The following is a 21,485-nucleotide window of genomic DNA, read 5'->3' on the forward strand; positions in this document are numbered from 1 at the left end:
TAAAAAAAATATATATATATCATAAGTATCGATTATTGAAGTTTACTAACTCCAGACAATTATATTTTAGTTATGTTCATGTGTGTGTCCTGTCCTGCCCATGCATTTAAATGTTTCCATTAAAAGTTGTATTCGTGATTCACGCTGCATCGCTGACGATGTGGTGACATCACCTTCTACTGCACCAATCAGGAGCAGCGGTCTTTAATAAGCATCTTCTTCTCTCATCCTCCAGCAGTCTTTAATAAGCAGCTCTTCTTCTGAAGCGTCTGCTGGCGTTCATCACCCCTCGCGCAGGAAAACAAGGCCGGAGGATTTACGAGCACAAAGTGGCTCCACTCTTCTCCCGCGCCTCCGTTTCTTGATCGCCTTGATCGCAAAGTCACCCCAGCACATTAACATTTCAATATAAATAAGCTTTTATGGTCGTCAAATAGATCTTGCTTTGGCGTCCAGGGTGAGAAAGACTGAGAGAGAGAGAAAGAGAGAGAGAGAGGGGTGGGGGGGTTATGTAAGGGTATCTCATTTACAGCTCCTCCAGTCACCTCCAGATGGAATTGATGATGGGATAAACAAGGGAATCCTGACAGCTGCAGGATGCTACAGGAAGTGATGTGATCTGCATGAGGGCATGCACGTGCTAGAGCCACAAAAGTGCTCTCATACAAAACATCTATTTTAAATATTTAAATATATATATATATAGATATATATGCTTTAAATATGTGTAAATATATATTCTAAAAAAATAAATATCTATTTAAAAGTACCAACTGACAAGTGACCAGGGTGGGAATATTGGTGTGTTTTAAACATTTGACGTCGAACCATCTTGCTCCTGTCGGATGGTGTTTTCTAAATGTACGTTACATTTTAACGTGTGTATATGTGAGTGTTGGTGAGTGTATATGTGTGTGTAAGTGTGTAAGTATGTGTAGGCTTTGTAAGTGTGTGGGTGGGTATGTGTGTATTGTGAAGACTAGAACTAAAATCCTGGCTTCTAATGATCAATCCTGTTTGACCTTTAAACCGACAAGACAAACTTTATTACACAATTGAGCTGTGAAGTGCTTTGGAAGAAGCAACCGTGGATTGCTTTTAACCTTATATTAATATATGTTTATTTCTACGTTGTTGGCATGTTGACACCTATAAAGTATGTTTTAAAATGATAAATTAATCATCTTGACTCAAGGATAAACTTAACAATGGCTCCCTCTGCTCGGTGCAATAGGCTGTAGCAGGCAATTAAATCTCACCCAGATACTCTGTCATACTGTACACACACACTCACACTGTATAATCTGATGGTTTACTTACTAATATTTCAAGACACCCCCCCCCCCCCCCCCCAAAAAAAAAAAAGACACGCCAAAAGTAATTTAAGTCTTTTACTTAAATTAACAAATTGCACATCACTTATATTTTATTCTTCTGACAGAAGTCATTGTTGTGTTTTTAAAAACCCTTTAGTTTGTACATTGTACAGTTTATAAACACCCCTGCCCCCCTCCCTGGCCTTAGGGAAGCAGCTTGGCCTCCATTGCAGAATGTGTGACAGCAGACAGGAATCATATACATCCATCGTTTACACACAGGTACAAATCATATAACGTCACCACACAGGGTCACATGACCACCAAGTCAACATGGCCGTCTCCACGACACGGACACCATTTTGGTTCACCGTATTAGTAACTGTATAGGTTTGTATACTGAACACTGCAATGTAGAAGACACTGTACGATGTTTTAACGAGACATCTTACTAGAACGGTAGCTGCTGATGTCACCACGATGAGTTTGTTATTGGTTGACCTTGAGAAGAGACAGTCATGTGACCAGCAAGCGCAGATACAGGAACCAATGAGGCGGTTTCAGGAAGTGAACAGCCGACCCATGAAGCGTGTCCATTCTTCACAACCCCGCCCATAACAGGAGGGGCTCCAAAAAGACATTAACAATAATAAGAAAAAACACTGACTTTAATTTGAGCAAACAGTAATCATAACATCATCTTTGAATATACGCTTTTTTCGAAAGCATTTGGCAAAAACCCAAAACAACCAACAATAACCAAGAAGCTTTGTGTGTTATCACTACATGAAACATTCTGTGCTTCGGTTAGAGTCGCCCCAACAGGAATGACCAGGACCCTGCATGTAGATTCAACATTAGTAACTTGGAAATCAACGTAAAGATTCAGGTGGGTGCGTTCAGAGATGATTCTCTCTGAAGATGACTTCAAACAGTCTAGTATAATTGATGTATTGCATTTTTTTACATTTAATTTATCACCTGGTCTAATCATTATGTGAAAACCTTCACAACAGTTTTAAACCCAATCTGGAATTCTGTCATTAGTATGTGTATGTATACAATTTATATACATATGTATATTATTTTGGGGGTAAGACACATTATCAACTGTACCAGAGTAAATATACTGCAGGTTTTCGTGAGTCAGAGCGACAGACTCTGACTCACTAGTAAGACGTCTACACTGATTGTGTAGACGTCTTACTAGTAAAGCACATCTCAAACACCCTCGATCAATTTACAAAAACACAGGAAGTGGTGAAAGCTTAGTTTGGCGTTACAACCCCACTGCTGTCTGGGAGAGAAAGTCCAGCTTTCATCCCAAACAGGACCGGGCAGAACACAGAAATACTTCTGATGACCCGGTTACCCCACGGTGAACACATGAACCGCAACATGACCTTTCACCTTCCAAGGTCATGTGATCATACCTCCGGGGGGTCCTGGGTGTTGTTAGACGAGCGACCGGTAACGGTTTTAACGGTTAGGACACGTGAAGACGTTTACCACAGGGATGAGCTGTGGTAGTCCTAACAGCCCAGTGCTCAGTTCTGACTGGAATAACACACACACACACACACACACACAAAGAAGCCTTAAAGGCACAATGTTCATTTCCACTGATGATGTCTGCACCTGTGCAGTTTTTGAAACGTAAAACAAACAAACTGAAAAGCAGATTCAGTTCCAGGTTCAAGGGTTCCAGTCACCTCAACATTTTTCATTTGGATGGAAAATAAAACCCCAGAATGTACTTTTAGGAGAGAGAGAGGGAGAGAGGCATGAACACGACAATGTCCCTCTCCCACTGTCTCCCTCAGCTGGTCTGGAGTCAGCTGTTCTGCTGTTGTACCAGAGAGAGCTCCGAGGATGATCTGAGCCTGGACCTGTCCTCCTCTCTTCCACTGGCTGTTTGGTACCAAAACAAAAACAATGTCTCGACGAAAGTAAAGGCATTTAAACCTTCTTCACAACAAACACCAACCTGTGGGAAAGACACCTGTTCTGAAGCATAGAGGCTGAGGTGAGCGTGTGTGTGTGTGCATAACTGTGTGTGTGTCTCCAGGGACAACAGCAGCTGTGGATCCTGACTGAAAGGTTCTGTGTGGGTTCTAATGGATACACAGTCACAGTGTACAGCACAACAGGAACGCAGTAACAGAAGCCAACATAAGCAGGTGGAACCGTAACACTGACGTACCACAGGAAGCAGGTGGAACCGTAACACTGACGTACCACAGGAAGCAGGTGGAACCGTAACACTGACGTACCACAGGAAGCAGGTGGAACCGTAACACTGACGTACCACAGGAAGCAGGTGGAACCGTAACACTGACATACCACAGGAAGCAGAACCGGTGAGATCAATAGATCAAGAGATGATCTGGTGAGTGGGAAAACACACTCACACACACTCACACTCACTCACACTCACTCACACGTACAGTAAGTGAGAAGGAACCAGGGAGATCCAGCCTCCTTGCTAGTGATGAGACGTCTTTGATATAAAAGTCCCTCTGACCCACCTTGTCGCACACGCAAACCACACACACACACACACACTCTCACTAACACACAGAGAGAGAGAGTGCACTATATCCTTCAAAGCAGGCAGATCCAGAGAGGGGGAGGGGCGTGCCGCAAATCTGAAGCCCATCCCGGGGCTCCCTTTCCCGGGGCTCCCTTAGTGGGACACGGCCAGCTAGAGTTCAGGGTTCCCTGGAGGCCTGCTGGTGGTCATGATCTTCATGTACTGGGTGAAGATGGCCTCGAAAGCCTCATCTCTGTGGATCATGGCTCCAAACACCAGAGGCTGGAGACCACAGGAGGGCAGAGGGATGATGTCAACAGGACTGGCTCGTCATGTAGGAGATTCTTTTCTACCAATAAACTATTTATTATTATTTATTTATACTTCAGAGATGGAAGAGGGGAAGAAAGAGGAGGGGAAGGGGGAGTCAGGTCCACCTACCTTCTGTGTGGAGGGAGTTGCTATGGAGATGCCCATCCCAGAACCAGGAAGAACAGACAGAACCTTGTACTGAGAGAGAGAAGGTACTAATGAAATTAGAAATCCACAAAAGAGCAACACAAAGACAAGATGGCAGTATTAGATTAGGTACAGGAGGAGTGACACAGACACAGACACACACACACACACACACACACACAGAGACACAGAGACACACACCTTCTGTATGTCAGTGATGTCCACCAGCTTGATGACTTTATTTTTCTTAGAGGGGCCAGATCTGGAGCTGGAGCTCTCAAAGCAGAGATAGCTGAACAGAGGAGAGGGGAGGGGGAGGGCAGGAGCAGGAGGGGGGGGGAGAGCAGGAGGGGGGGGGAGCAGGAGGGGGGGGGGAGAAAGAGGTTGAGTTGGATACTGTAATTCCCATTCTTTTGCCCATCACCAGGTACCCCTGACCCCTGTACTGACCCCTGTCCCCTGTACTGACCCCTGAACTGACCCCTGACCCCTGTACTGACCCCTCTGTGACGTAGAGCACTCCGTTTCTGATGTAGTCTGTGGGCATCTTCCTGTCTCTGTTGATCAGACAGCACCTCCAGCCGTTCTCACACACTGCAGAGAGAGAGCACTGTTAGCACACACACACACACGGTCTCTGTGTCCTGCTGCAGTAACCTGTCTCACCCGCCAGGGGGCGCTCCGTGTCCGGGAGGCTGAACACCTCGTGGAAGGCTCCCTTCTTGGTGCTGTGGGTGCGGGAGCTCTCTTCTTCTCTGGTCAGACCACACGGCACCGCAGCCAGACTGCTCCTGGACACCACCGGCTGGATCTGGAGACAGGAGGAGGAGGAGGAGGAGAGGGAGGAGAGGGAGGGAGGAGGAAGAGGAGGAGAGGGAGGAGGAAGGACGAAAGGGAGGAGGAGGAGGTGAGGAGGAGGAGGTGAAAGAGGAGGAAGAGGTGAGGAGGAGAAAGAGGAGGAGGTGAAAGAGGAGGAGGAGGTGAGGAGGAGGAAGAGGAGGTTGGGAAAGAGGAGGAGGTGAGGAGGAGGAAGAGGTGGTGAAAGAGGAGGAGGTGAGGAGGAGGAAGAGGAGGAGGTGAAAGAGGAGGAAGAGGAGGAGGTGAAAGAGGAGGAGGAGGTGAGGAGGAGGAAGAGGAGGAAGTGGTGAAAGAGGAAGTGAGGAGGAGGAAGAGGTGAAAGAGGAGGAGGTGAGGAGGAGGAAGAGGAGGAGGTGAGGAGGAGGAGGAAGAGGTGAAAGAGGAGGAGGAGGTAAGGAGAATGAAAATACTTCATCATGTTCTTTGACTATGACATCATGTCAACCAGGTACATCTCCTGTCTTCATCATCAATCTCATCAGCATCTTCACCTTTGGAGGCGGCGCCTCGTGCAAAGCGCAGAGCAAGTCCCCTTCTAGCCCCGCCCCGCCCACACACACACACACACACACACTCACACACACACAGGTTTCTGTTAGTGTGGACGTCTAGAAATCCCCCTCCTCTACTCTCAGTGGCTCCCTCTGCAGGTGGGGAGGGGCATGGCGGGGAGTTAATGCGCTGGGGGGGGGGGGGGTGGCTACAGATAACCATTCAGCCAATGAGGGCATGCTGCTGGATGCTGGGACTTCCTGTTAGCATGCTCTGGCAAGCAAGGCCCCCTGGGAAGGATGTTAGTATACACTTGTTAATAAGCACCTGTTACTAGTATACACTTGTTAATATGCACCTGTTACTAGTATACACATGTTAATATGCATCTGTTACTAGGAGATTACATATATAGATGAAGAACGCTGTCTTTAGAAAATCTTACCAGATGATTTTCCTTGAGGGTGAGAAAGGATTGATCTTACAGAGTTAGATTACAACAAAGTACTAAAATATAGTTCAAGAGGAGTACTATGGTTCTAGTTTGGCCTAGTCCAGGTCTTCTAGGGTTCTAGGCTAGTCCTTGATAGTTCTTGGGGATGGAACATCATTCTAGAGCGGTTCTAGAGGTATGTTCTAGTCTAGTCAAGGTGTGCTAAGAGCCTATTTAGTCCTTGTTAAAGGTACATTGTTCTAGAGTTTGTAGCGAGGGGTCTAATCTACTCCAGGTAACCCTACAGGACTAAAACACCTGTACTTTCACAAGGGCTACCAACTCTGTCCCACCCACACACCCACACACCCACACACACACACAGTCTGAGGTAAGCTGGTGCACACACAGGTACTAGGTAACAGTCTCTCCCTACCTTCTCACAAGCAGACAGCTGAGAGAGAAAAACAGAACATGTGGCGGTCACTACAGCCCCCCACACACACACACACACACACACACACACACACACACACACACAGTAGAACACACACACAGTAGAACACACACACTTTCTCTCTCCTTATCCCTCTCGCTGTGTTCTTCCCTCTCCCCTTATCCCTCCCTTTGGCTCTCTCTCTCCCTCCATACCCCTCCCTCCCTCTCTGTCTCTCTCCCTCCATACCTTTCCCTTTTGCTATCTCTCTCTCCCCCCTACCCCTCCCTCCCTCTCTCTCTCTCCCCTCCCCTCTCTCTCTCCCCCCACCTCTCTCTCTTTCTCCCCCCCTCCCTCTCTCCCACCCTCTCTCTTTCTCTCCCCCCCTCCTTCTCTCTCTCTCTCTCTCTCTCTCTCTCTCTCTCTCTCTCTCTCTCTCTCTCTCTCTCTCTCGGGTGGTCTCAGCCTAATCTGTGTCAGATGATTACAGTATGTCTCTGTGTGTGTTGGCTTAAGTTTGTGTACGTGTGTGTGTGTGTGCATGCGTACGTGTCTGCGTGTATGTGTGTGTGTATGTGCTTTGTGTGTCTGCATGTGTGTGTATGTGCTTGGTGTGTCTGCATGTGTGTGTGTGCTTGGTGTGTGTGTGTGTGTGTGTGTGTGTGTGTGTGTGTGCTTGGTGTGTGTGTGTGTATGTGCTTGGTGTGTGTGTGTGTATGTGCTTGGTGTGTGTGTGTGTATGTGCTTGGTGTGTGTGTGTGTATGTGCTTGGTGTGTGTGTGTGTATGTGCTTGGTGTGTGTGTGTGTATGTGCTTGGTGTGTGTGTGTGTGTGCCTCACCCTCCGGGACCCCACGGTGGCGTTGGAGCGTTCCTTGAGCTGGGGGTCTGTGGGAAGCAGGTTCCACACCATGTACGGAGTGTCGTACTTGTCTCTCAGCTTGGGACAGCTCTTAAACAGGAAGTCAACGATGAAGAACTTGACCCCAGCATACAGGCCTGGAGGAGGGAGGGGGAGGGATGGGGGGAGGGAGGGTGGGGGGGGGGGGGGGGGGGGGAGGGAGGGACGGACAGGTGGGGTAAGATACAGTAAGATACAGTAAGATACAGTAAGACACAGTAAGATACAGTAAGATACAGTGAGATACAGTAAGATACAGTGAGATACAGTGAGATACAGTGAGATACAGTAAGATACAGTGAGATACAGTGAGATACAGTAAGATACAGTAAGACACAGTAAGATACAGTAAGACACAGTAAGATACAGTAAGATACAGTGAGATAAAGTGAGATACAGTAAGATACAGTAAGATACAGTGAGATACAGTAAGATACAGTGAGATACAGTAAGATACAGTAAGATAGGTAAATAGAGAGAAATTGAAAGAGAGAAAGAGGGAGTGTCTGTGTGCAACCGACCATAGATTCACTTTAAACAGGAATTCAATATTTACCATGTTACGTAATACTCTGGGCTGTGTGTGTGTGTGTAAGAGACAGAAAGACTGTTTGTGAGAGACTGTGTGTGTCTCTGTGTGTGTGTGTGCCTGCATGTGTGTGTGTGCCTGCGTGTGTGTGTGTGCCTGCGTGTGTGTGTGTGCCTGCGTGTGTGTGTGTGCATGTGTGTGTGTGTGTGCATGTGTGTGTGTGTGTACTCACCCATCATGAAGCCCACCAGTTTGTAGGGCAGCAGACAGGAGGAGATGAAGGCCACCCACAGAGACACGTAGAGCTTCTGGGTGATCTCAGGCTGCACCCACATGAACAGGCTGACACACACACACACACACACACACACACACACACACACACACACACACACACACACAGACACACACACACAAACACACACAGACACACACACACACGCAGACACACAAACACACACACACAGACACACACACAAACACACAAACACACATGCAGACACACACAGAAACACAAAGACACACCCAGAGAAAGATGTAAGATTGAATCTGTTGTCTACAGGTAGTTTATTCAGTGTTCATGGACAGTCTAGACAGTCAGACACTAAGTTGTCATGTCTACTCCTGCAATCTCTCACAATGTCTCATTCAACTGTACAATCTTTCAATGATTTACTGACTGTGATTCAATGATTTACTGACATTGATTACATTATTTGAAACAGTGATTCCGTGACAGTCATTTAGTGATACAATGATTCATTAGTCAAGTGATTCAATATTCAAGTGATTCAGTGACACATCGTGGTGAATCACTCTGACTTACTTCTTAATTTTCTCCAAAACGTCGGCCATCTTCCCAAAAAGGTTCTGGGACACGAGAAAACATATAAGCACCAAGTGACATCATCATGAACATTAAATACTGTGTTCTAGCGGGGGCAGGATCTGGTAGGGTATCTAGGTAAGGTAGGTTAGGGTACATGGTGGGGTACATGGTAGGGTTAGGTAAGGTAGGTTAGGGTACATGGTGGGGTACATGGTAGGGTTAGGTAAGGTAGGTTAGGGTACATGGTAGGGTACATGGTAGGGTTAGGTAAGGTAGGTTAGGGTACATGGTGGGGTACATGGTAGGGTTAGGTAAGGTAGGTTAGGGTACATGGTAGGGTACATGGTAGGGTTAGGTAAGGTAGGTTAGGGTACATGGTGGGGTACATGGTAGGGTTAGGTAAGGTAGGTTAGGGTACATGGTAGGGTGTGGGTAAGGTAGGTTAGGGTACATGGTAGGGTGTGGGTAAGGTAGGTTAGGGTACATGGTAGAGTACATGGTAGGGTTAGGTAAGGTAGGTTAGGGTACATGGTGGGGTTAGGGTACCTGTGCTTTCTGCGCTACATCGAGGACCAGCTGGAACTTCTCAGACACGGTCAGGTCTTCCTTCGGAGGCTCCTACAGGGGAGAACAACATGGGTCACTGCACCACGCCTGCACAGGAAGTAGAAACCTCCACTTCCTGTGGAGATATGGATGGACAGGAAGTGGCATGACGCGAGTGGTTCTTACCACTGGCTCTGAGACTTCAGGTACAATACTCCACTGAATTCTCCATCCTCTGGAGAGAGATAGATGGAGAATGAAACTTTGAACTTTCCAAAAGGATCATCAAAACCCTGCTCCATTCTACATTTAGTCATTTAGCAGATGCTCCTATCCAGAGCGACTCTAGTAACATCATCATCACATTACCACGTCACAAAGGGATGACATCAGGACATGGTCACGTGACCCGGGGGAGGAGGTTACATGGTCACGTGACCCGGGGGGAGGAGGTTACATGGTCGACCCGGGGGAGGAGGTTACATGGTCACGTGACCCGGGGAGGAGGTTACATGGTCACGTGACCCGGGGGAGGAGGTTACATGGTCACGTGACCCGGGGGAGGAGGTTACATGGTCACGTGACCCGGGGGGAGGAGGTTACATGGTCACGTGACCCGGGGGAGGAGGTTACATGGTCACGTGACCCGGGGGAGGAGGTTACATGGTCACGTGACCCGGGGGGAGGAGGTTACATGGTCACGTGACCCGGGGGAGGAGGTTACATGGTCACGTGACCAGGGGTCACCATGGTTACCTGGAGATGAGGTAGTTGAGGGAGAGCCAGGAACAGCAACATGGGGATGGCCCAACCATGCCACGCTGCGTTCATGTAGATCTGACACACACACACACACACACACGTCAAGTAACAGGAGAGGGAGGGAGGGAGGGGGAGGGAGGGAGGGAGGGGGGGAGGGAGGGAGGGGGGGAGGGAGGGAGGGGGGGAGGGGGGGAGGGAGGGAGGGAGGAGGGAGGGAGGGGGGGGGGAGGGAGGGGGGAAGGGGGGAGGGGGGGAGGGAGTAACAAGAGAGAGTAACAGGATAGAGAGATACTCACAATGAATGCAAAAGCAGAGGTGTAGACAGAGTGCCAGCTGGACAGGGCCGACAGGTTCCTCATGAAGTTGGTGACCGGACGAGCCCCTCGCTCTGAAACAAGCAGGCGGGGTGAGAGACTGCCTCTAGAGGCAGGCTGGGTGAGAGACTGCCTCTAGAGACAGGCTGGGTGAGAGAGAGACTAGATGATGAACACAGGAAGTGGTACTTACTGAGTCGCCTCATGTTCTCTGTTAACCTGGGAGAGGAGAGAGCAGAGAGAGAGTTACACCATGTTCTCTGTTAGCCTGCGAGAAGAGAGAGCAGAGAGAGAGTTACACCATGTTCTCTGTTACCCTGGGAGAGGAGAGAGCAGAGAGAGAGACATGCTCTCTGTCTGGGGAGGAAGCACACACAGCAGACTAGAGGGTGCAGGTTCAAACCCCCCAGTATGTTCTGGATAAAGGCGTCACCAGCAGGAGAGCTCTGGACATAAGGATGCAGTTCTGCTGTCCCACCAGCAGAAACACTGTGATACACAGCAGGCTGGAGATCCAGACCAACTGACCTGTCTGACTGTCTGTCTCCCTACCTGTCTGTATCTGAAAACACACACCACATGCTCTCCTCTCTTTCTGTTTCTTTCTCCTTACCCCCAGTCCTGCCTCCCGCCCTCCCCCTGCCCTCCCGCCGTCCCCCTGCCCTTCCCCCTGTCCCCTTTCCTCCCCTTGCCCTCCCCCCTGCCCTCCCCTTGACCCCCCCCTGCACTCCCCCTGCCCTCCCCCTGCCCTCCCTCCTCACCTCTTGGCACTGAGTGGCTCCTCAGTCTCCACAGCGCTCTCCTCTGGCTGGAAGTGGAAGTCCTCCATGTACACGCCCACTCGCTCACACAGCCACTTCTGCAGCCGCGAGCACACACCTCCCCTACGGGCAGAGAGAGAGAGAGGGGGGAGAGAGACAGAGAGAGGGGGATAGAGAGGGGGGGGATAGAGACAGAGAGAGAGAGAGAGAGAGAGAGAGGGGGGGATAGAGAGAGAGAGAGAGAGAGAGAGAGAGGGGGGGGGGGGGGTAGAGACAGAGAGAGAGAGAGAGAGAGAGAGAGAGAGAGGGGGGGTAGAGACAGAGAGAGAGAGAGAGAGAGAGAGAGGAGAGAGAGAGAGAGAGAGAGAGAGAGAGAGAGAGAGAGAGAGAGAGAGAGAGAGAGAGAGAGGGGGGGGGGGGATAGAGACAGAGAGAGGGGGCATTTGGTTAGCTCGACAGTTAACAGTGTTTCAATCAGGTCAACCTAAATCAGTCACCAAGCCCCAACCACCCACACACATGCTTCTTGGAGCACCAAAGGGCTGTCTGCCCTAGATTAGTTGATCTACAAATGTAGCCCATTTCCATAAATACCACCCTCCATTCCACCAATCTGCAAATACAGTCTGACCGCTTGGTTGACACACACACACACACACACACTCTTCTCACCTGCACCATTGGCAGAGGTGGGCGGGGCTTTCCTGGGGGGGAGGGGCGGAGAGTCTTCCAACCTAACACAACACACACATACACACACACACACACACAGGCTCCTTGAGGAATTGTGCCAGCAGGCTGTTGAGAAGTCTAAATATAATCAGAGGGAAGGAGGAGAGAGAGGGAGATAGAGGAGGAGGGGAGGGAGAGAGATGGGGGGAAAGAGAAGAGAGAGAGGAGAGATGGATCATCTCTCTCACCTGGATTTGAGGACCTCGTTCATCTTCTGCTCTAGGTCCAGTCTCCGTCCTCTCTCTCTCTCCAGCTCCTGTTTCAGTGTGTCAACATTGATCTCCTCCCTTAACTTCCTCAGCTCCTCCTCTGGGCCACACAGACACACACACACCACCATCATCATCATTAGTACTATAATCGTTACTATGACATCGTCATCATCTGTGTGTGTGTGTGTGTGTGTGAGAGAGAGGTTGCAGGGTCAGGGAGGGTTAAGTAGCTTAGTGGTGTCCTGTTAGTAAGCCTATTAGAAACACAGCTGACTGGAGAACTGCATTGTGGGATAGCAGAGTCGACACACCTCTGGGTTTCACATTCCTAAGCTGATCCCTCCATCTCTCTCCATCCCTCTCTCCTCTCCTCCAGCCCTCCCTCTTTCTTCCTTCTAACTGAGGGAGTCCTCAGACAGTCATGCACTGTTACTCCTCATGTCATCATCTGACCAACAGCTACACAGAGGCTCTACACACACCCGCAAACGGAAAAACTTTAGAGAGATTGAGACAGAGATAGCAAGAAATAGTAGAGGGATAGCAAAGATAGACAACAAGAGAGATAGAGATAAAGAGAGCTAAAGAGAGAGAGATAAAGATAGCTAGAGAGACAGAGAGAGAGAGAGAGAGAGAGAGAGAGAGAGAGAGATAAAGAGAGCTAGAGAGAAAGAGAGAGAGAAATAAAGAGAAAGAGAAGAGAAGAGAGAAGAGAGAGAAGAGAGAGAGAGAGAGAGAGAGAGAGAGAGAGAGAGAGAGAGAGAGAGAGAGAGAGAGAGAGAGAGAGAGAGAGAGAGAGAGAGAGAGAGAGAGAGAGAGAGAGAAAGAGCTATCTTACTCAGGTTGCTCTTGTGACTCTTGATCCTGTCAGCTACTCCATCAAACAGCAACTCTACATCCTGGTTACTGAAGTCCATCTCTCTCACACACACACACACACGCACACACACACGCACACACACACGCACACACACACACACACACACCAGCCCAGCTCCAGTCCTACTGGGCCCGGCGGCTCCTCTGGATCCAGGAGATCATGTAGCTGTGATCACATCCATCCCAGCAGCACAGCAGCACATGTGGTCGTCCTGAGCTCTCTGGGTCTGCTGCTCCGGATGGCAACCAGACCTACTGAGGTCAGGCCAGCACACACACACACACTTTGGCCATTGTGTGTGTGTGTGTGTGTGTAATCTGCTGTTTAAAGAACACAGATGAAAGCTAAAGTACAGTGTGAGCTCCAGCTGAGACAAAGACTCCTTTATCTGGAGAAACCTGCTGCCTGCCCCTCTCTCTCTCTCTCTCCCTCTCCCTCTCTCCCTGGCCTCTCTCTCTCTCTCCCTCTCTCCCTGGCCTCTCTCTGGTAGGGAGAACAGGAAGCAGCATAGCAGGGAGGCTACATGCAGCCTCAGCTACACAGCCTTACATCATTTACATTTAGTCATTTAGCAGACACTCTTATCCAGAGCGACTTACAGTAAGTACAGGGACATTCCCCTGAGGCAAGTAGGGTGAAGTGCCTTGCCCAAGGACACTTCACATTTGACACGGCCGAATCGAACTGGCAACATTCAGATTACTAGCCCGATTCCCTAACCGCTCAGCCACCTGACTCCCACACCATCATTGGTGCTGTGTCCCTTAACACACACAATCCTGCAGCCAGAGAGCAGGGGAGGAGAGGGAGGAGAGGGGGAGGAGAGGGGGAGGAGAGGGAGAGGAGAGGGGGAGGAGAGGGAGGAGAGGGGGAGGAGAGGGGGAGCAGGGGAGGAGAGGGAGGAGAGGGGGAGGAGATGGGGAGGAGAGGGAGGAGAGGGGGAGCAGGGGAGGAGAGGGGGAGGCGGGGGAGGAGAGGGGGAGGAGAGGGGGGAGGAGAGGGTGAGCAGGGGAGGAGAGGGGAAAAGCAGGAGAGAGAGAGGAGAAGATGAGAGAGGCAGAGAGAGGGGGAGATGAGAGAGGCAGAGAGGGGGGAGATGAGAGAGGCAGAGAGAGGGGGACATGAGAGAGGCAGGTGGCTGAGCGGTTAGGGAAGCGGGCTAGTAATCTGAAGGTTGCCAGTTCGATTCCCCGCCAACCAAATGACGTTGTGTCCTTGGGCAAGGCACTTCACCCCTGCTTGCCTCAGGGAGAATGTCCCCTGTACTTACTGTAAAGTCGCTCTGGATAAGAGTGTCTGCTAAATGACTAAATGTAAATGTAAATGTAGGCAGAGAGAGGGGGACATGAGAGAGGCAGAGAGAGGGGGACATGAGAGAGGCAGAGAGAGGGGGACATGAGAGAGGCAGAGAGAGGGGGACATGAGAGAGGCAGAGAGAGGGGGAGATGAGAGGCAGAGAGAGGGGGAGATGAGAGAGGCAGAGAGAGGGGGACATGAGAGAGGCAGAGAGAGGGGGAGATGAGAGAGGCAGAGAGAGGGGGAGATGAGAGAGGCAGAGAGAGGGGGGAGGAAGATGTTTTCCTGTGTGTTCTACTGTGTGGTTTCACACCGCTACCATGTGTGTGGAGGTAGCAAAGACCTACTCACGCTGTAGGCTGTGCCAATAACCCTACCTAACAAAGCACTCTCTGTCCTGCTCACACACAATCCTATTACCCGGCCGTGTTGCTGACGTGGGGAGAGAGAGCTGTTCTGACAGGGAACCACAGACCTGCTGTCTGACAACAACAACTTCTGTAAGAGTTCTATAACCCTGCATGACCTTGTCTATCAGAGAGGAGAGGAGAGAGGGAGGAGAGGAAGGAGGACAGGAGAGGGTAGGAGGAGGAAAAGGGGGAGGAGAGAGGAGAGAATAGCTAATGGATTCTCATGGTCCAGTGCTGCACAAGTAAAATGAAACCACAAATAGCAGAAGAGATAGAGATTGGGAAGAGATAGAGAAAACAAGAGAGGAAGGGAGAGAGAGAGGGATAGAGAGGGAGAGAACGACAAGAGCTTGTTAGATGAAGTCTAAGAGGAACATGGATTCCCTCTCAGTGTGCTCTCAACCTAGCATGTCCTCTCTCCACACAATCCAACACATGGCAGCTCAACATAGAGCAGCTCAACATAGAGCAGCTCAACATAGAGCAGCTCAACATAGAGCAGCTCAACACATGGCAGCTCAACACATGGCAGCTCAACATAGAGCAGCTCAACATAGAGCAGCTCAACATAGAGCAGCTCAACACATGGCAGCGGGTGTGGTTGTTTACTCACGCAGGAAGTGCTTCTCCAGTAAGGCTATCTCCAGGTGACCCTTGACCTCGCTGAGACGGTCAGACTCGGTCCTCTGGAAGTCCTGGATGGCAGCAGCCATGAGAGCTCCCGAACCAGCCTGCACACACACACACACACACACGCACACGCGCACACACACGTGTACATGCAGACACAGAAGAAAACTTTTTTTTAAATATACACTATGAACACTCTAAGCAAACACTATCAACAAACTCTAAGAAAACACTATGAACACACTCTAAGAAAACACACAATCAGAGATGGGAAATAAAGTACAAATACTTTGTTACTGTACTTAAGTATATTGTTCTGACAACTTTTTACTTTCACTCCTTACATTCACTCCTTACATTACACAAATATCTGTACTTTCTACTTATTACATTTTAAAGCCAGGCTCGTTACTTTCGTTTTAATCTGTATTTGGTGCATGATCATTATTATTTCTTGACATTGCACGTTTCTCCTGGCTATCACACACAAAACACTAGCTGTTAGTCTACGAAGCAGAAGGCAACAACAAAAAAGTTCTACTTTTTTTGTTTCCTGTTTAAAAATAATCTAAAAAAGGTTTGCAGGAGTACTTGATGAGGACTTTACTATACTCTACTGTACTCTATTGTGCTCTTCTCTGCTTTAATCTACTCTGTTTTAGGACTTCTCTGTTCTCAAGGGCAACCCCTCCTGTCCTCTAATCTAAGTGTGAAAATAAAAATACTAAATACAAAATAACGTTTGAAAGTTTCCAAATTTTTTTGTTGAAAAAATATTTTGAAAAAGTGATGTGTTGCGTGTATCAAAGAATTTAGATGTATTTATTTTTTACATTGTGAGAATCTTTTTCCCCCAATTGTTTTTGAAAGGTTGAAAAAATATTTCCAAAAAAAGGTTTGCATCATTGATGAGGACTCTACTGTACTCTACTGTACTCTATTCTATTATGTACTCTATTGTACTCTACTGTACTCTATTGTACCCTGCTCTTATCTACTCTGTTTTAGGCTTCTCTATTATCCTCCCTTCTCCTCCTCCCTTCTCTCTCCTTTCACTGTGTGAAACAAAAGTATTGAAAGGTTGAAAATATATTTTCGAAAAAGTATGGCAAGGATGATTTTTGATGTGAGGTCCAACAGACAGTACTAGTAATGGATGCTTTTTACTTTAGTATATGTCAGAGCCCATACTTATTTACTTTAACTGAGAGAAAGTGTAGTCAGCACTTCAACCTTTACCAGTCTTTTAGAACATGAGTATCTGTACTTCTACTTGAGTGAAGGATGTGTGTACTTTTGCCATCTCTGCACACAATATGCATACTGTCCACACCAAACTCCACACACCACTCAAACACACTCCACATACACACATCACTGTCAAGACACACCGCACTTCACACACACTATCATCACAAACACACTATCAACACAAACACACTCCACACACAAACACACACTATCAACACAACAGACGTGACTCACAGGGCTGGACGGATTCCCTCCTGGGATGAAGAGCGAGGAAGAGAGGAATTCCTTCTGCCCTCTAATCTAGCAGCAACAACACTGATGACTCACAGCGCTGACTAAGGACGTCACACACACCATGCAGGCGGGTGTGTGTGTGTGCGTGCATGTGTGCAAACGAGACAGAGGAATAGCTGAAGAAAACACCAGATGAACGGAGGAACAATAGATGGAAGAAATGACGACAGAGAAATAACGGCAGAGTGAGACGGAAGGAGAGGACAGGAGAGGAGGAGGGGAGGAAGAGGAGGGGAATGAGAGGAGAGGAGGGGGAGGAGGGGAATGAGAGAGAGGAGGGGGAGGGGGAGAGGAGAGGAGAGAGAGCTGCAGTTGCTTGTGTGAGCCAATGCAGGTTCAGCATACCAGCGATCAAGAGTAGGGTGTCCTTTAACTGACACACACACACACACACACTCTCTCTGCAGCAGCTTTTCTCCCTGCAGCCAGCCAGGCACACACACACACACACACAGCAGGTCTCATTGTATTGTTCTGTAATCTTTTGAATATCAAGACAGAGAGAGAGAGAGAGTCAGAGAGAGAGAGGGAGAGAGAGAGAGTCAGAGAGAGAGAGAGAGAGAGAGAGAGAGAGAGAGAGAGAGACTCCTTGTTTAGAGACATCAAACAGAGCTTTCAGGGTTCTCAGAGAATGGAGAAATGATAGGTGTGACAGGGGAAGAGAGAGGGAGAGGGAGGGAGAGGGGGAGGGGAGAGAGGAGGCTGGGAGAGAGGGAGGGAGAGAGAGTTCCAGGAGAGAAGCATCTCTCAGAGAATGCGTGTGTGTTGGTAGCTGGGTTATTCTTGGTTTCCTGACTGTGACTCACCACTGCTGTACTGAGGGTGATATTTATCCCAATCTCTGACAGAGAACACACACATAGACATGAACAAGATACACACACTTACACACACACACCCTGTTTGTATATTCCCACACAGACACACCCAGACATGTCTTGCCCCTGCAGTCTCAGAATCCTAACCCTACACTGAGGGATAGCAAGGAGTGTGTAGTGTCATGCTCCTCCTTCCCCTCATCCCTCCACCCCCTCATCCCTCCTTCCCCTCATCCCTCCATCCCCTCATCCCTCCTTCCCCTCATCCCTCCTTCCCCTCATCCCTCCTTCCCCTCATCCCTCCTTCCCCTCATGCTTCCATCCCTCATCCCTCCTTCCCCTCATCCCTCCTTCCCTCATCCCTCCTCCCCTCATCCCTCCCTCCCCTCATCCCTCCCTCCCCTCATCCCTCCATCCCCTCATCCCTCCTTCCCCTCATCCCTCCATCCCCTCATCCCTCCTTCCCCTCATCCCCTCCTTCCCCTCATCCTCCCTCCCCTCATCCCTCCTTCCCCTCATCCCTCCATTCCCTGTAGTCAGAGCAGCAGGAGTGGGCACATGAGTGAGTAAACACATTCAACACGTGTTCATTAACCAGCTTCCTGTAATCCTCTCTACCAATGATGAAGCTCATTAGACCAGCCAGGGAACACACACACACACACACATACACTCTTACTCACACACATACACACTCACTCTCTTACTCACCCACATGCACAAACCTCTCTGTTGTGTACTTGTATTCATGCTGGATTGATAGAAAGATCAAAACTCACTTCTGAGAAGAAAACACGTGAGTCAACACCACAGGTCTGTGTGTGTGTATTTGCCAGTCAAACCTTTGTGAGAAGCATCAAAGGTAAAAAGGCCCAGCATGCAATGCCCGACACACACTCATCCCTGCCCTTAACCTGCCTGACACACACACACTCATAGACACACCCACACACACTCATAGACACACACACACACTCATAGACACACACACACACTCATAGACACACACACACTCATAGACACACACACACTCTTTCACACACACACCCACTCACTTACAGGATCTCTCAGGTCCTCCACCTCTCTGGGAGGGGGGCGTGTCCTGGGGGGCGTGTCCTCCACCTCTCTGGGAGGGGGGCGTGTCCTGGGGGGCGTGTCTTCGTTGTCGGAGGCGTTGGGCGACTCCCCCAGGTCCAGGATGTCGTCCCTCTTGTTTCCTCTGAAGCGGATCTTGTCCAGGCGCTTCAGCATGGTGCTCAGCCAGGCCCGGCCCGGCCTTACCTTGGCATGGTGTACGGCAAGCCTGCAGGGACACACACAGCTGCTCACACAGCTGCTCACAGAGCTGGGGGCAGTCGCTCTGTCACACTCCTGCGCCTCCCTCACACACTGGGCCCCCACAGCCTCCCTCACACACTGGGCCCCCACAGCCTCCCTCACACACTGGGCCCCCACAGCCCCCCTCGCACACTGGGCCCGCACAGCCCCCCTCACACACTGGGCCCCCACAGCCCCCCTCACACACTGGGGCACCCACAGCCCCCCTCACACACTGGGCCCCCACAGCCCCCCTCACACACTGGGGCACCCACAGCCCCCCTCACACACTGGGCCCCCACAGCCCCCCTCACACACTGGGGTACCCACAGCCCCCCTCACACACTGGGCCCCCACAGCCCCCCTCACACACTGGGCCCCCACAGCCCCCCTCACACACTGGGCCCGCACAGCCCCCCTCACACACTGGGCCTTGATGCAAACTCCCACGGACACACTCGTCCACACACACACACACACACACACACACACATTAAAACACACACACAGAAGCGAGCAGATCTCTGTAGCTTTCATCTCCATGACTTGATCCATTCAGCTGAACACACACCTCTATCCCTCAACACAATATCATCACTCTCACTAATGGATGGAGGATAATGGGTCATACCGACAGGAGACGCAACACACACACACACACACTACCACACACACACACCACACATACACATCCTGCTAACCTGAAAGGCTTTCACTCCTAACTCATTAAGATTTAACAGACTCTGGATAAAGAGACCAGCTGAGTGACTCTAATGACACAACATGACTTCCTTCTCTGTAGCACACCTCACAGGAGGACTAACCCTGCCTGACCCCAGCTCCAACCCTGAGCCTATTCCTGACCCCTAACCCCAGCTCTAACCCTGACCCTATTCCTGACCCCTGATGCCATCTCTAACCGTGACCCTATTCCTGACCCCAGCTCTAACCCTGACCCTATTCCTGACCCCTGACACCAGCTCTAACCCTGACCCCTGACCCTGGTCCTAACTCTATCCCTGGCCTAGGTGTGTCGAGGGAGTCATGAGTGTGTGTGAGCACGTTCACATATGTTGGGGTGGGAACCGTAGTCAGAATGACACAGTGTGTGTGTGTGTGTGTGTGTGTACTTTGCTCCAGTCACCACCTCAGTTCTTGCTAGTTAGTCCTGTTAAACCGTGCTGGAACATGCTACAGTGTCAGCTGTGTCTGGTTGTTATGACCCCTGCGCGTGGTTTACAATCACAACCGAGGATTGAGCTCATCACCCGGCCTGCAACTCTACGTTAACCACGTTATCGTGGCCCCGTGACAGCTCCTTCCTACTGACACAACCAATCCTGCCCGCGTGCCCCAGGGACGGCGGGGGCGTTGAGGAGGCGACGGTGACTGCCATTGGTTTCGCTGTCAACAACGACAGCTTAGGCCTGAACTTAAGCACGGCTTGTAAACAGCTTGTCATTAATCAATATACACCCGCGATCACTGACAACGTGACAGTAGAGACTTTGCAGCATGCGTGAGCAACAGTCTGTCTCACAATGTTTGAGTCCGCGGGGGGTTTCCATCACGGGACTCATTTGAACTATTAAACCTTGTCATGTGTTCCGCCTATCAATACAGTTTTTCAGCTCGTTTTCACGTCTGTCAACACATGATTAGACTACGCTGTAACATGCCATCAACTGTCATCATAAAATTGCCTACGACACATCTGTTTATGAAAATATTCCTAATCCGCAGTTGGCATTAAATGACCTACCTAGTCTAAAACAAACAGGCCTTTTTAACACGATCAGTTAAATGATTGTAAGAAAAACGACATCTTACCCAGCACGTAAATCGTAGCGAAGTTTCATTAACACCGAGATTGTCTTCGGTTGTTCCCTCGTGCACCTGCTGATTTAAACTGCTCAAAACACCCCCGTCCTACCGTTAGCCCGCCTGCCACCACGAGCGCTTATTGTGCCATAAATGGCTGAAGGAGACCTTCCATTGATATCGTCCTCTTCAGAAGACCAAAGCAACGGTTTGATCGGCCAGCCTCTGTTCGGTTTTCTGTAAATGCCAGTTGCCCCCTCGAGAATACCCCTGTCTCCGTGACTACGCCAGCACCGTTAGTTCCCGTTGCTCCCGTTAGTGTCATAGCACTCACACTCGTCTTTCACACACACGCATAGAACAAGCAGGAGGATTTCGTCAACGGCAGTGACTCCGTTCTTAAAGGAGACGCTGAGGACTTTTCCGAGTTTGTGATCCGGTATCAAACGCGGTTTGGTCCGGTTATAAACATCATCCTACCCTCACACAGAAACGAACCGATACCAGGTTGATTTGGCAGGACATCTCTCAAATAACACGATAGAGATGTTCGGTTAAAAAAATAGCAAGCGCTACAGCTGGTTACAGTTTTTATTAGGCTAATTGAGTGATTGACTACAGAGATGTACATGCTACTGTAGGCCCTATACGTGTGT

At 49.6% G+C, this 21,485-nt stretch overlaps 1 protein-coding gene across 1 annotated transcript; it reads right to left on the reverse strand.

Annotated features, from left to right (window-relative positions):
- Nucleotides 1-1,416: 1,416 nt before the first annotated feature.
- On the reverse strand, nt 1,417-20,914 carry gramd4a (GRAM domain containing 4a). Its single transcript, XM_067254223.1, is given in 21 exon segments — nt 1,417-4,131; nt 4,291-4,359; nt 4,510-4,600; nt 4,809-4,902; nt 4,975-5,119; nt 6,528-6,545; nt 7,368-7,525; nt 8,189-8,298; nt 8,783-8,826; nt 9,332-9,403; nt 9,518-9,566; nt 10,088-10,114; nt 10,116-10,168; nt 10,390-10,481; nt 10,601-10,626; nt 11,169-11,291; nt 11,828-11,902; nt 12,089-12,209; nt 15,312-15,429; nt 18,751-18,994; nt 20,839-20,914. Coding segments are annotated over 21 exon segments (1,869 nt in total). The 5' UTR covers nt 20,868-20,914; the 3' UTR covers nt 1,417-4,020.
- Between the last annotated feature and the right edge of the window lie 571 nt (nt 20,915-21,485).

Source organism: Osmerus mordax, chromosome 17 (assembly GCF_038355195.1).
Source record: "Osmerus mordax isolate fOsmMor3 chromosome 17, fOsmMor3.pri, whole genome shotgun sequence".
NCBI lineage: Eukaryota > Metazoa > Chordata > Actinopteri > Osmeriformes > Osmeridae > Osmerus > Osmerus mordax.